At 39.4% G+C, this 14,782-nt stretch overlaps 1 protein-coding gene across 3 annotated transcripts in view; it reads right to left on the reverse strand.

The window, feature by feature from the left end:
* RP1 (RP1 axonemal microtubule associated) overlaps nucleotides 1-14,782 on the reverse strand; it is a 214,814-nt gene that overhangs the window by 100,644 nt on the left and 99,388 nt on the right. For all 3 annotated transcript variants that reach the window (XM_061448476.1, XM_061448474.1, XM_061448477.1), the window contains exon 26: nucleotides 3,071-3,296. In XM_061448476.1, coding sequence (XP_061304460.1) covers nucleotides 3,071-3,296 — 226 coding nt within the window. The remainder of the gene's footprint in view (nucleotides 1-3,070; nucleotides 3,297-14,782) is intronic.

Raw genomic sequence — 14,782 nt, forward strand, 5'->3', positions numbered from 1 at the left:
GTCTGATTGCCCTAACACTCCTGTGTTACCATGATGTTACAAAGCTGGGTAAAAAACATTCATAATGAAGCTTCTATCTTATTTTCATTGAGTGACACTTAGTATTTACCCAGTTCAGAGCATGACCACTAATTTCCCATACCTATCACTTAGAGAATAGTCGAACAATTTTTCTTTCATTTTGTGAATCACAACGTAACTAGGGGATGAAATCAAATCAAAACATAAACAAATGAACAATCCAACACTTGTAAAGTTTGTGAAAATAAAAATATCTGGAACTGCTAGGAAAACATGAGGCTTGGTAGAAGAATCAGAGAAAAAAAAAAACAGGATGTAGCAGGGTATAATTTATGATTTGAAGAAGAGAAGCTAGAAAAAAGAAAGACGAGGAATAAAAAATCAGCTTTAAAGTTTTCATTCCCTATTGGGTGCATAGTAGAGTTTGACTTGAAAAAGGGAGAAAAAGGCTAAGGAAAAGGTACCCTTTCTTCTAAGAGAGAAGTTGAGGAATAAAGTGTTAAACAAGAGCAACTAAAAGCTAGTGCCTTCTGAGTTTAGTTTATATTTGTTCATTTTGTTTAGTTTCCATTACATCACTTTTATAGTTAAGCAAATTTAATACCACTAGGAAATACCAGATAGAATTGAAAGTGCAGGATACAAATTACTAAATCATATAAAATTATCATCAAGTAATTAGTACATCATTTGTTCGGCTGGCAAAAGTGACTTGATGTGTTTTGTCCAGTACTCGTAAGAATGAGCTTTTAAATGAGAAATCCGAATGGGTAGTGTTTCATTTGCTTGTTCTTGAGAAATTAAATAGGAAATCCTTGGGAGGCCTTGCAAAATTTATATTGACGTTCAATTTAAATGTGCTTAAAATCAATAATTAATTTGTAAAACTTACAATTTCTGGAAATTTCCAAATCCTAACATTTCTTTTCTTACAAACTTGAGAAATATATCTTAATAAAGATAATGTTCTTGTAAAAGCAAGGAAAGATGCAGTAATATAATGATTAAAATGTAAATAAATGTGCTGCTTTAAACATATTCCCAGCCTTTGATAGAACTGACTTGATTCTTCCCGCACAAGTACATAAATGGAGTGTGCCTAACAGAATACTAGTACGTTTCTGTGAATGCAGATTTCAAAATGTGTAACGCAGATTTGAGTTATTGATGTTGAATTAATCGATCATAGAAACTAATTGGCTCCTGCACTATTTTTCTATTGCACCAGTATATTTATGTCACTGTAAGAAACGGTAAATGGTACTGTGGTATGCATTAATTAATGATCATAGGGCATGGCTCATCCTGATCAGTCCCAGTTTTTGAAATCCCTTATTCAAGTCACTAAATACTCTGCAGGAAATGCGAGATGGCCCATACATGTTTCTCAGCATCTTCTGTCCTCTATAACAGAGATCAGTGGTCACCTTTGGCCTTAAAACATCCACATATCACTAGTCTTGATGCCTTTCTCAGAGAATTATGTTCCTTTGAGTTAAGGTTTTTCACTTCTTTGATATTTCCATCTGAAATGGTTTGATCATCACTAAGTGCATGATGACCCTTTTTTATGTTGAATCACTGATTCCTTGCAATATTCACTGCTTCAGTTTGAATACAATTTGCCTGAATGGTAGCACCTATCTATATAAGACCTACCACTGTCAGACAGTGTTGTCTATCAGCTCATAGTTGTTATTCTATTAATGTAAAAAGAATTCTACCCATAATGCTAAATTATTATACTGCATTCTTATTCCTTCGCAGAGGCCCAGGACTTTTTAAATAATAATGTTTTATGATAGGCTATTTCCCGCTTCACTTGAAAAGAATAAACTGTGTCAAAGCTGCAGTAAACTTTGAAGTACCTAAGTGCCACCCTGCAGATAACAATTTCTATGTGAATGGCTCTGACTTGAGTCTGATTTGGAAAACACGTGTGTGATGATTCAGATCATGGATTTCTGGTAAAGAATATTTTATGCAGCACAAGAAAGGATGATATGAAACTTGTTAAGAGGAACTGTATGTCACATAACATTATATACTTTGATATGCCTTAATTTCCTGCCTCATGTCTTGCTCTAAAGAGTAGTAGTTGCCAGTGATTTAGGGACACTGAGAGATCAAGAATTTTATCAGGGGAAGATGCCTAGTGAGACAAGGGGGGCACAAAATCACAAAATGGAATATAGAAACCTTTAGAATTAGTTTTAAGTAATGTTAAGTTTGAAGGTTTTGTAACAGTAGCAATGGAAAATTACTGAGGTGCATGATACATAGAGAAAAAAAAATAGAGTACAGCTAGAGAACATACTGAGAATTCTCACAAGATAAATCGTTATAGTTGTGACATAGTTTAAGAAAAACAGTCTAGAAGAACAGGACACAGGGATAAGGAGTATCTGGGAAGCACAGGTGTCCAGGATGGGCTACAGTTGAACTAACTGATAAGTAGGAGGACAGGAGGATTATTATGTCTCTGGTGCTAACAAACCAATTAAACTGGTATGAGCATCTACTGAGCGTGCTTCAAAGGCTGCCAGAAGTGATGAAGATTGTTGGAATAAGCAAATGACCCTCAGAGACCACCACCACAATTCTGTACACATGCGGGGAACTTTCTGGAAAATGATGTAATCCATACGTAGCCTCATGTATGTATTTATATATGTATGTATGCCCAGGGACTACAAAAGGACAGTTTGTGTGGCAACTAGGGAGATACACATTAGAAGGAGCTATCCCCCATGTCTCCCGGCGCCGCAATAAAGAATATCTGCTTGTCAGCTAGAAAACTTTGTTGGCAAGTTTGTTCCTGGAGTTTTCTCTGAATCACTAGCCATAGCTATTATTCTGATCTGGGGGAGGAAAGGAGTGGGGTAAAATGATCGCTTCCTGCTTCTGTTGAATTAGAAAGTATTTGTAAGGGATTGTTTCATGGTTACCCTGTCTTTTGGGCAGTCTGCTCTGGAAGAAACATAAAAAGCTGTCATAAACTCACAGGCTATGGTCAGTGAACACATGATCTAAAATACTGAGCACGTACCTGGCAAAAGCTCTTTTGCAGAGTTTCTTATTGTCACTTCTCTCCATGTATCACCTTCACCCTTGTCTTCTGCAAGCCAGCACTCTATGGGGAGACATATCTCTTCATCAGAAAGAGGGGCTACTCTTTTAAGTCTGACTTCATCCAGGTACCAACCGGGATCATTTCCAGTGTTGTCATGGCCAATGCGGATTTTATATAGTTGCCCAAGATCTCTGAGATTAATCTGTAATGGAAAAAAAAAAAAAAGATAAATTACAGTGTCTTTTAACAATCCCTCTTACACCTGGTATGCAAGTTAAATGTGCAGCTGACATAACCTAGTGTAATTGGTTGGGGTTTTTCAGAAAATGAAGCTTTACTATACGATGAATCTGAGAGCAATCAGGCAAAAGCATATGGAGTAGTATGAAAGTGTAATTTTATTTACTTCACTACCATATTATTTAAAGTGACTAAAGACCTCAAACAATTCAGTCTGGTTTTAGATCTCTTGACAGAATCCAGTTTGTGGTGACAACAAACTGAACAAGTTGAAGTACCATCAATCATTGCTACATGAAATAATATATTTTGCAATCCATATAGTTACCATCAGCAGAGTCCTATTAACTATTCCTGCCACTCATGAGTCTGCTATGGCCCACTTTTCTCTTTGTCTTCTATTTTTATGCGCATTGGTGTCAGGGTTAACTGTTTCTCTATGTGCTGATGCTACGCTGAAGCAAATTTAAACAATAAAACATGAATATGTCACATTGATCACTGCAGTCCTGAAATAAAAGCCACTTTGTTTTGGGCTGCAGAAGTTTCTTGAGCAATGCTGACAGCAGGAACCTAAACACAAAACCAGGGTTAACCACCTTCATTTGAAGTGATTTGTTTGAAAGTTCATGGTAACGGGAAAAAAAATTACAAAGAAAAAAAAAGAATAAAGAATATTTTTTCTTTTACCATTATACCAATTTTGTAGTTTATCATCAAAACAAAAGCAAACAGAAAACAGATTGACAAACAACACTGACATTGTCCCAGCATTCAAAAAGAATGAGGTAAGAGTTGTGTTTAAAGGTCCCTTGTGTCTACTCTGGAAAGCAGCATTGATAAGTCTGCCCCAGAGTCAGAGTTTCCCTTTCAAAATTTTTTTGCTAAGGAAGACTACAATTCAGTGCTCCTTTGCCCTGTGGAGCTGGGAATGGTCAGAGACACTAAGGACATATTCCTTTCACTCTTTTGTTGAGATGTTTTCCTAGGCAATGACACAGGCTAGTGTAACAAACATTGACATTTCTTGGTTACAAAGACCATTACAGGAGAGTCTTGCTGCCCTAATGGATCGCCATTTCCTTGCATCCCTGAGGCAAGCCTGGCACAACTCTGTCTCATATGATGTTATCATGACACATTTGCTAGTGGTATAAAGTATGAATAGAGTCACACTTATGGCCAAAGTAGTAGGTTTTCCTATATTAAAACAGTATGTTAGAGTTGCTAACTGAAGGTATAATTATAACATTAATGCAATAAAACAATGTGAATCAAAAATACACTGCTAATACTCACAGCAGAATTACAGCAACAGATTAAAAGCTCTGTGAAACCAACCACAGATATAGCCAGGATGTAGGCTATTCTACCATAATAAACCTGTCATCCAGCTACAAAGCAGAGACCTTTGCAGTGGGCAAGTGACTGCTAAGGTTGCCTTGCAAATAAATATAACAATATATTAGAAATCTCACCCTTTATCGTGAACTGCATAAAGCATAGTATCAGCGACCAAAAAAGGTGGTACTCCTCTGAGATCTAGATACTGGCAGCTATTTGAGGTGCAGAAGGGCAATTTAGTAAACAAAACATTGCAACCTGGTGACCTCGTGCCCGTGATGAAAGTCTGGCATAGCCCCTGTTGAAAGAGGAGCGTCACAGCCATCTTTGCATGCAGTATTCATTACCATGACTCTCAGGACCAGGAAATTCTGTCAAAAAGCCTCTTTTGTCTTCTGAAGCATTGTCCTGGGTTCAGCAGTAGCAGTCATTTTTCTCCTCCTTGGTAGCTGGTGCAGTGAAGTGTTTTGACTTTCAGCTCGGGAACAGAGCTGATAACAAGGATGTTTTGGTTTGGCCAAGGACTTTGTGAGTCTCATGCTCTGCCAGGGAAGAGGGGAAGCTGGGAGGAAGCAGAGACAGGACACCTGACCCAAGCTAGCCAAAGAGCTATTCCATACCACAGCACGTCATGCCCAGGATGTAACGGAGAGTTAGCCGGAAGGGCTGGGAGACTGCAGGGTTGGAGGAGGTATCGGTCGGTGTTTGGTCAGGCTGGGGGGGGGGGGGGAGTTATTGGTCGGCTGGTGCTGAGGTGTTGTATTCTCTTCCCTTGTTATTTCCTTTATCATTGTATTATTGGTGGTAGCAGCAGTGATTTGTGTTATGTTATACCTTAGTTACTAAACTGTTCTTATCTCAACCCATGGGAGTTGCATTCTTTTCGATTCTCCTCTCCATCCCTCCGGGAGTAGGGGGAGGGCAAGAAGGGGTGGGGGGGGAGTGAGTGAACAAGCTGTCTGACTGGGTTTAAACCATGACAAGCATCTAATCAGTCATTTGGCTGTCAAGCAAATGGAAACATTTTAGATAAAAAAATCCTTTATGTCTAGGATGGGCATTTTATGATTTAGCTGAAAAGTGAAGCCATAACCTTCTTAATTATATTTATTTTATCATATTATGCTAAAGTGAATTTTTTTTTCCATAAAGAAGTCTAAAATGGGAGACATGTTTCCAGGTGAATCTGCAAAAGGTTTCAACATAGTATCATGGAATCATAGAATAGTTTACGTTGGCAGGAACATTTAAAGGTCATCAAGTCCACCCCTTTTGCAATGAGCAGGGACAGCTTCAACTAGATCAGGTTGCTCAGAGCCCTGTCCAGCCTGGCCTTGCATGTTTCCAGAGATGGTGCATCTACTACTTCTCTGGTCAACCTGTGCCAGTGTTTCAACATTCTCATAAAAAATTTCCTCTGTATATCTAGTCTAAATCTACCCCTTTTCACTTTAAAACCATTCCCTTTGTCCTGTTGCAACAGGCCATGCTAAAAGGTCTGTCCCTATCTTTGTTATAAGCCCTTTAATACTGAAAGGCCACAATAAGGTCTCCCCAGAGCCTTCTTTTCTCCATCCTGAACAAGCCCAACTCTTGCAGCCTGTCCTAAAAAGGAAAGTGCCCCATCCCTCTGATTTTTTTGTGGTCCTCCTCTGGACTCACTCCAACAGATCCATGTTTTCACTGTGCTGAGGTCCCCAGAGCTGGGCATAGCATTCCCAGCCGCGTTTCACCAACAGGAGAGGGGCAGAACCACCACCCTCAATGTACTGGCCACATTGTAGCTGACGTTTGGCAGAACTGGAGAGAATTGCTCACAAAAATAAGCAGAGGTAGTAGGACAGAAATTTGGAAAAGGAGAATGAAATGATGAAACCCATTCGTCACCATATCAGCATGTGGGGACTCCCTGTTACTGGATAAGCAACATGGCAATCCATCAAACTTAATCAAATGGAATTCCAAGAAACATCAGCACAGAACGGAAAACTCTGCCCAAACTGGTAGGTTCTCCAGGAGATGTTCCTAGTTGCAAGCAGTTCAACTAGATTCACTAAATTCCTGTTTAGCAACTCTAAGCATTCCTGTTTAAAATTAAGCAAGTTATGCCTATGTGCTAAGTGGGAATTTGTTCAGAGTCAAATGCATTTGCTTGCTTTTGACTACAGAGAGGGAGAATATAAAATGTCTCTGTCTACTAGACTCACAAATTATGAGGTTTTTGGTATGGTAAACTATGCAACACATACAGGTAATGGCATATTTCTGATACTGAAAGGTCTCAAAAATAATTTAAAACACAGAACACTGCCAAAGTAATAACATGCTTAATAATACTTCTGTTTCTGACTAATTGTTAATGGATGTTCTTGGGGGAAAAAAATCATGCTATTCTGGGCTGGAAATTAAGGCAAGAGTGTCAATGGCAGAGAGCAGATCAACTGTATATGATGTTCAGGAAGACATAATACAATTACAAATTTCATTTCATCTCCATTTGTAGTTTTGGGGGGTTGAACAATTCATCTTGCTGTCAGATCAGATATCACATTGGTCTCTCAGTGGTATTGACTTGCTAACACATTACTTTTTGCCAGTCGAAATCCTGCCAAATGTGTGTCAAATTTTGCTCTTTCAGTGAAATGCAGATGAAAATACTCTCATAACACAGTAGAGCTAACAATGCTCTTTTGCAGAGATAAACATTCTGTCTTGAGGTTGATCCTTCATTTCCAGTACTGACTAAATTGCCTTGAACTTCTGCATGACTTGAACACAACCTGGCATTTACAAATCTACTTTCACAGCCAGAACATTCTGTAAAAATTTGCAGGGCAAAGTTGACTTTGTTGCCCTCATAAAAAACATGCTTACAAAACCTCAGTCAAACTGTTCTATATTCTGGCACCATGGTTGAAAAAGTAACATTCCATTTCACATGGAAACAGCCTTTCTGACAGAAATGTAATAAATGGCCATGCAAAGAAGAAATGATGGGTCCCAGGACTAAAGCACCTTTATGGAAATCAGGCAACTAGATTCTATTCCTGGATCTGCTTTAGGCATTCTGAAAAATATTACATCATTCACATGCCCTCTTTGCTTCACTTCCTCAACTATACAAGGACAACACCTGTATACAACACATCTCTCACAGGGACACTGCAAAATTCTCTTCATAAGTTTTGAGATCCTCAGAAAACATAAATCCAATATTCTGTACTTTTTTCTAGAAGTTTATGTTTATTTTTCCATAACTCCATTGAGAGAAAAAAATAATCTATTGTAATTCTGTGGCTAACTTTGAAAATCCAGCAGGTTTGCTCAAGCATAATGTGATCTCACAGTTACCTAGTATCTCATATAATCGAGCAATTTCTGTTGCTATTGGTGGAAGTTCTGATGCAGACAGAATAACAGAGAAATAGCATACATTATAAATCTTCTGAAGAACATGGTCAGTATAATAAAGACATTCCTCCACTACACTGTAATTAGATGCTGCAGGAACTCAAACTTCCTAAACAACGAGACAGGGATAGGGAGATAGGTCTACGCTGCTCTATACAAACTTGCTAGTCCTAGCAATGTACAGCTGAGTTAGCACAATAGTCTCTCAGACTGGCCAGTCCTGCCTCTCAAGGCACATTGCTGCTGGTGAGCACTGAATAGCAGTGCTGCAGCAAGAGTAGCAGTTTGAGGCTAATCTTTGCCAGCCTCTGCAACAGAACACTGACAAAACCATCAGACATCCAATTCTCAACCAAAGCACATGGTCAAAGTATTCCAGAGGTTCAAATGTCTGCTTATTAATAATATTAAAAATTGTTTTGCAAAGTTCCTTTCTCCCTGTAAATTCTTCGTCTGGATGTAGTACAGTTTCAACATGGATGGAAATTCAAAGTCATAAAATTTAAGAGATACCAGTTTGGAGGTATGAAGCTGCCATTCTGATGTGACTTACAGCAGCCATGTAGAGAACATAAATGACACCTAAAACCTAAACTCCTCCAGTGGTAGCAAACAAGGGCTTGGAAACACACATTTCACTGAGGTAAAGGAATCTAGAGATCACAAACATCATTTATAGTGATCTTCCTAGGGATTTCCTGCTAGAGAGACTTCAGACAAATACCAGCCTCACACTCTACTCTGCAAAAAGTTCTACAAAACATTTGAATCATTATTTAGAGCTCACTTGGTGGTTGACCATGAAACGCCTTCTGGTGCATCAACACACCAAATCCTATGATAAGCAGGGTCTGTGCAAGGTCCCTTCCCTTTTGAGCTTTTGTGAGAGATTGTCAGAGCTTATTAACCTTAATAATGTCATTGTGAGTACAATGATAGTAGTAGTTCTATTCCTATTGAAGTATTTTTCTTCACTGTTACAGGCAATAATATCAACACCCATGTTTTCTTATTAAAACAATTGTCCTCCAATTTTGAAAGGCCACATTTTCAAACAGGTAGCCTTGCCTCAACCACACCCACATTCTGAATGTTTGCAAACAGTTACACAATATTAACCTGCTAATCAATATAACTATATGCTTTGCTCATTGCTACTATTTATTTTCTGTAAAAGTCTAAATTCTCTTCTTACCAAAGGCAATAGGAACATTCTCATTAAACCATGCATTAGAAAACCTAGTCTTACTTTTTGAAGTTGAAGCTTAACAAAGCTCATATTTTACAATTTGTCTGTAAGCATAAGTTGAAATCCAGGTTTATCAGCAGGAAGTTCTTCCTGAAGAGGGTAAAAGGACTAAATTTTAATTCTGTTTCTATAGGAGTTATTCAAATATTTTTTTTTCAGTCCCTAGCATACCTATGAGCGGAGTCAGTATGACCTGTTTTTCATATACTTAAGATGTTTAACTAAGTGAAAAAATTAAGTGAGAGTTCCTTGGACTAATAGGAGACTGTTCAGTGGAAAGATACTTTGCTAAAAGCATGGAAGGAATACACGTAATGATGCCATTGCTCTTTTACATACCACAATAAGCAAAATAATGTCACTGCATACCTGTTATGCAGAAAGTATCCTACAATCTCTTTGAAATAAACTCAGCGTAGCATGAAAATCATTTAGATAAGTCGATACATCAGAGGCAGCTACACCAAAATCCCAATGTCTAACACAACCACTAGAGGCTAGGCTTGACAGGCAGTTATTAATTTCACGTAAGGCCACCTCATTAACAGGATTTCAGAGAAGTCACGTGCAGCAGCTTGATTCCCCAAAGAAAGAAAAACCATTGACTGCATTAGTTTAACTTCTACAGTATCTGCATATAATGGAGAAATATTTGGAAGTACAGGATGCTTTTAAATTGTTAGCATGCAGCTGGTAAACATGACAAAAATATCGTAACTAATGTACCAGTAAAGTACCCAGGGCCCAACCATGGTGCTTGCATTTTCCAGATGTCTTAATTCAGCCAATTTGTTAATTGTGGCCAAGATACTTGGCACAGTTGCACACCAACTCAAGAATTAGAATATGTCACAGGTGCTCACAAAAAAGGTGGATACAGACATATAAGAAGTAGGCTTAAAGGCCACACAAAAGTCAGCATTATTTTTTTACCACACAAAAGTCAGCATTATTTTTTTCCCACTTCGTATTTGTTTCAGTCACAAAAATAACCTGGATAAATAAGTACTGCTCAGTGCACAGTGACATTTAAACACTTTCTTTTCCAGGCCACTCAAGCTCTTTTCATCCTGTAGCTAGTCCAATATCAATACTCACTCACTTGACCTTCCTATACAGGCTAACAACGTGCCACTATTTACTAAAATGGATACCAATTATCTGTTACCAGGTTAATTAGAGAAACCAAATGTCACATTGTTGTTACCTGCTAAGCTAATGGTACCAACAGACAGCTTGGTTTTTTCCATGCTCAAGTACAGCAAAAGGGAAAGTGTTTCAAGAATAACATTAAAGCTCTGGAAGAACTTTTTTTCTTTTTTTTACTCTGTAGTTAATTAAATCATGCCAGCACCAAGTATTTACAGTATTAGGGTGTCAGTTCTTGAAAGTAAGCAAAAAAATCATGTTAAAAGAATGTAGCCACTTATATATATGAGGATTTTCTGAGTGACCTGCAGTTTTCCAAGTCAGACCAGTATTTTTACTAGACTCAAAGCTTACTGCAGTGCTTTGATGGGGAGTTAGAACACTGCCTACCACAGAATGTCAACTGGAATACAGCCGAGCTTCGGCTGTAAGAAAGCTCAACAAAGGTCAGGCAAAGCAAGAAAACTTAATCTTTACTTAACTTCCATCACATGCATCTTACCAATGTATATAAATACCTGATGGGAAGGGCTAAAGAAGACAGATCCAGACTTAGTGGTGTCCAGTAAACACTCAAGAGGTAATGGGCACGAGCTGAAATACCATAAATTCCACTTAAATATATGAGGAAAAAAAATGGGTGAGAGAGGTCAAATGTTGGAACAGCTTACCAAGAGAGTTTGCAGAGTGGGATATATTCAAAACCTGACTAGATAATGACCTAAGCAACCTACTCTATCTGGCACTGCTTTGAGAAAGGGACTGGACTAGTAAATCTTCAGTGACCCCTTCTAACCTCAATTGCTCTGTAATTCTGCATCACTCAGTGCAATGTCATCACCTTATTGACATAATTATCTCTAGAGTGAGAATCAGACTCAACATCACTAGTACTAAGAAATCCCTATAATGTACAGTGAAATATTTTTTGCAGGAGGTAGGACTGTTAAAGGGCTGCCAAAGAGCTGGCCATATAAATTAAGGGCTATCAAAAATTTTTTACTCTATCATCTTCTGTTTTGATGCAAGATAAATTGATCTCATCTTGTTTAGCATAAGGACTGTGCTGTATAAAGTGTCTATTATCATCAGAGTTGTATCAAGCCCAAACAAAAATACTTTTTAAGAGCGAGAATGAGAGAATAAACCATACGATAGTCATACCACCCACTTCTGAAAAGTGCTCAGATACTGAGATGACTGGATGCATAAAAATGTGAATAGACTAGAAAATGGCTGATAGTAAGGCAAGATAAGCGCATGAATCAGTAAAGACAAAAAATGGATTTGGGCACCTGATATGGGAAGCTGGAGCAGCTTTTAACAGGGAGACCCTTAATAAAGGAAACTAGTGTCACAAAATTTCAGAAACAACCACCTGAAAGCTACCAGGGAGCTAAACAAACAGCATAACCCAGGAGAGGAGTGACTCAGAGGCAGACGGGGGGGGCTATTATGTTATCATCATGGACTTGCATTGACATCAGGTAGAAAAAAAAATGACATTTTATAGATATATGGATGCAAGATTAAACCTGAAATTGAGTGCATAAAGTTCTCTCAAGAAACTACCTTAAAAAGGAAAAATGTATGTACATATATATATACTCAATATTGCTGTACTCCATACTGCAGAATTACTGAACAAGCAGCACCATGTTTACTCACTCTCATTTCTTGAAGATGAGATGAACTGTGTTTTCCTCCCAGATTGTTTGTGACTCTTTATGTTACTTCTTTGTTGCTTTCTTGGAACAAGATGAATTTTGCTTCATGCACAGCCTGTAGCTGATGAAGTTGGTTTTACATACTTCTTCCTTTTACCCCAGTACAGAATGAGGTTCATGTTGTTACCATATACATTTTGCAGAGAGATGGACAGTTTCAAGCGGAGTTAAAGCCAGCAGTATGGCTGTTTTATGCTGTCTTAAACATATCTGACTAAAGCCTTAGTTTCTGCAAGTTTTATTCAACTAGACCTAATTGGCCAAACAGAGACAGCTGGTAAATAGCAGAACACAAGCTATGCCCAGCTTTTAGGCACTGGCAGTCCTATAGTTAGGAGAGGTGACAGCTACATTAATGCTTGCGGTTACTTCTGCAATCATCCCACTTGAGAAGAATTCTCAGAGCTCATTACAGGCTCTTTTATTTTAACAATGGGAGGAAAAGCATGAAAATCAATTTGTTTCAACCTGGTTTTATAACATTTTGGTTTACTTTAGAGATCTCTGTTTTGACTGATGAAAGAATGAATATTGATCCAGGGTGAAGGAGAGAAAGACATGCAATGAAACACAACAGATCCTTAAGAGTAGGGCTGATTTTAAACAAAAAAGTTTCAATTATTAATGCATAGATTATTTAAAATGACTGATAATTTTATTTAAACAGGAAGAAACCAAAATGAAAAGCAACAGATAAACTTCTAACATCTCCATGCGATGCAATACAGCATAAGGTGCACTTGATGAACACAATTCTTTACAAACAAGGTACAAGTAACTGGAAGGAAAAAGGCTGAGATTTATATAATCTCATCACAGGAAAACTGTTCATTAAGTTTTATGATCAATTATCTCTGCAAGTATTAGTAGGATCTCTGCTTTTCATCTACCTCTAATATTTTCTGGCATTTTGCCCTGATAGAGTATGGCAGTGTTTAAAGGACTGTTTATACAGATGAAAAAACTTGAATAGTGTAACTGGATATGGCACCAGCTTTACAAGTTAGAGAAATGGACTTATGCAGCAAAATTCACACCAGGGGTGGATTCCAGCTTTCAATTATCCTAAAATATCATGCACACTCCATGTCCTATACTTACAAACATGGAACAACTATCTTCCATACAAAAAGAGCCATCAATTACAAAATATAAGATTAAAGTCATGATTTTGAACGTTTCTTAGGAAAAAAAAACAGCACTCTTACTAGCTTAATATCATAGAATCATAGGATAGTTAAGTTTCAAAAGGGCTTTAAGGCAGGGACGTCTCACACTAGACCATGTCACTGAAGACTCCGTCCATCCTGGTCTTGAACACTGTCAGGGATGGAGCATTTACCACTTTTTTGTGCAACCCATTCCAGTGCTTCATCACTGTCACAGTAAAGAGCTTCTTCCTTATATCTAATCTGAATTTCCCCCATTTAAGTTTAAACCCTTTACCCCTTGCCCTATGTCCTGGGTTCAGCAGTAGCAGTCATGTTTCTCCTCCTTGGTAGCTGGTGTAGTGCAGTGTTTTGACTTTCGGCTCGGGAACAGAGCTGATAGAGATGTTTTGGTTTGGCCAAGGACTTTGTGAGCCTCATGCTCTGCCAGGGAGGAGGGGAAGCCGGGAGGAAGCAGAGACAGGACACCTGACCCAAACTGACCAAAGAGCTATTCCATACCACAGCACGTCATGCCCAGGATGTAACTGGGAGTTAGCCGGAAGGGCTGGGAGACTGCAGGGTTGGAGGAGGTATCGGTCGGAGCTTGGTCGGGCTTGGGGGGCGAGTTATCGGTCAGCGGGTGGTGAGGTGTTGTATTCTGTTCCCTTGTTATTTCCTTTATCATTATTATCATTGGTGGTAGCAGTAGTGATTTGTGTTATACCTTAGTTACTAAACTGTTCTTATCTCAACCCGTGGGAGTTGCATTCTTTTGATTCTCCTCTCCGTCCCTCCGAGAGCAGGGGGAGGGCAAGAAAGGGGGGGGAAGTGAGCGAACGAATTACCTGACTGGGTTTAAACCACGACAGTTCTTTTTGGCGCCCAACGTGGGGCACGAAGGGTTGAGATAACGACAGATTTGACTGGATTAATAGTCACTCGTCACAATGCTGATTTATTGGGTATCAGAGTTGTTCTTCTTGATCTCACAGCTTCAGACCGTTGTAACTTACTTAGAGCCGGTATTCGCTGTGTTAGTGTTTATCAAGTGTGGGGCCTGGGCTAAGGTTCTTGTCTCACTGTGCTTTATGGCAATGGCTTGTAATACGGGCGGGCTCCAGCAGCAGGGCGGGACGGACGTGGCCGTGGACTTGTACCTGGCCGTCCGGCTGCTCTTCACCGTCCTGGCCCTCACCCTACTCTCCATCTTCGTGAGGCTGCGGGGAGCCGAGGGGGAGCGGCCCCGGGAGCCGGCGGCAGCCGAACCGGCACGGGAGAGCGGCCCCGGGGACCAAGCGGCGGCGGGAGCGGGGCCGGAGGACGCGAGGGGACGGCTGCCGGTGGAGGAGGCCGGGGCGGTCGAGGAGCGGAAGGAGGCGGCTGCCGAGCAGCGGGAGAAGGCGGCGGAGGAGCCGAG

The sequence above is a fragment of the Pezoporus flaviventris genome, unplaced genomic scaffold, assembly GCF_033815535.1.
Source record: "Pezoporus flaviventris isolate CSIRO_AGI_PZ_B2104156 unplaced genomic scaffold, CSIRO_AGI_Pfla_v1 ptg000007l, whole genome shotgun sequence".
Lineage (NCBI taxonomy): Eukaryota > Metazoa > Chordata > Aves > Psittaciformes > Psittacidae > Pezoporus > Pezoporus flaviventris.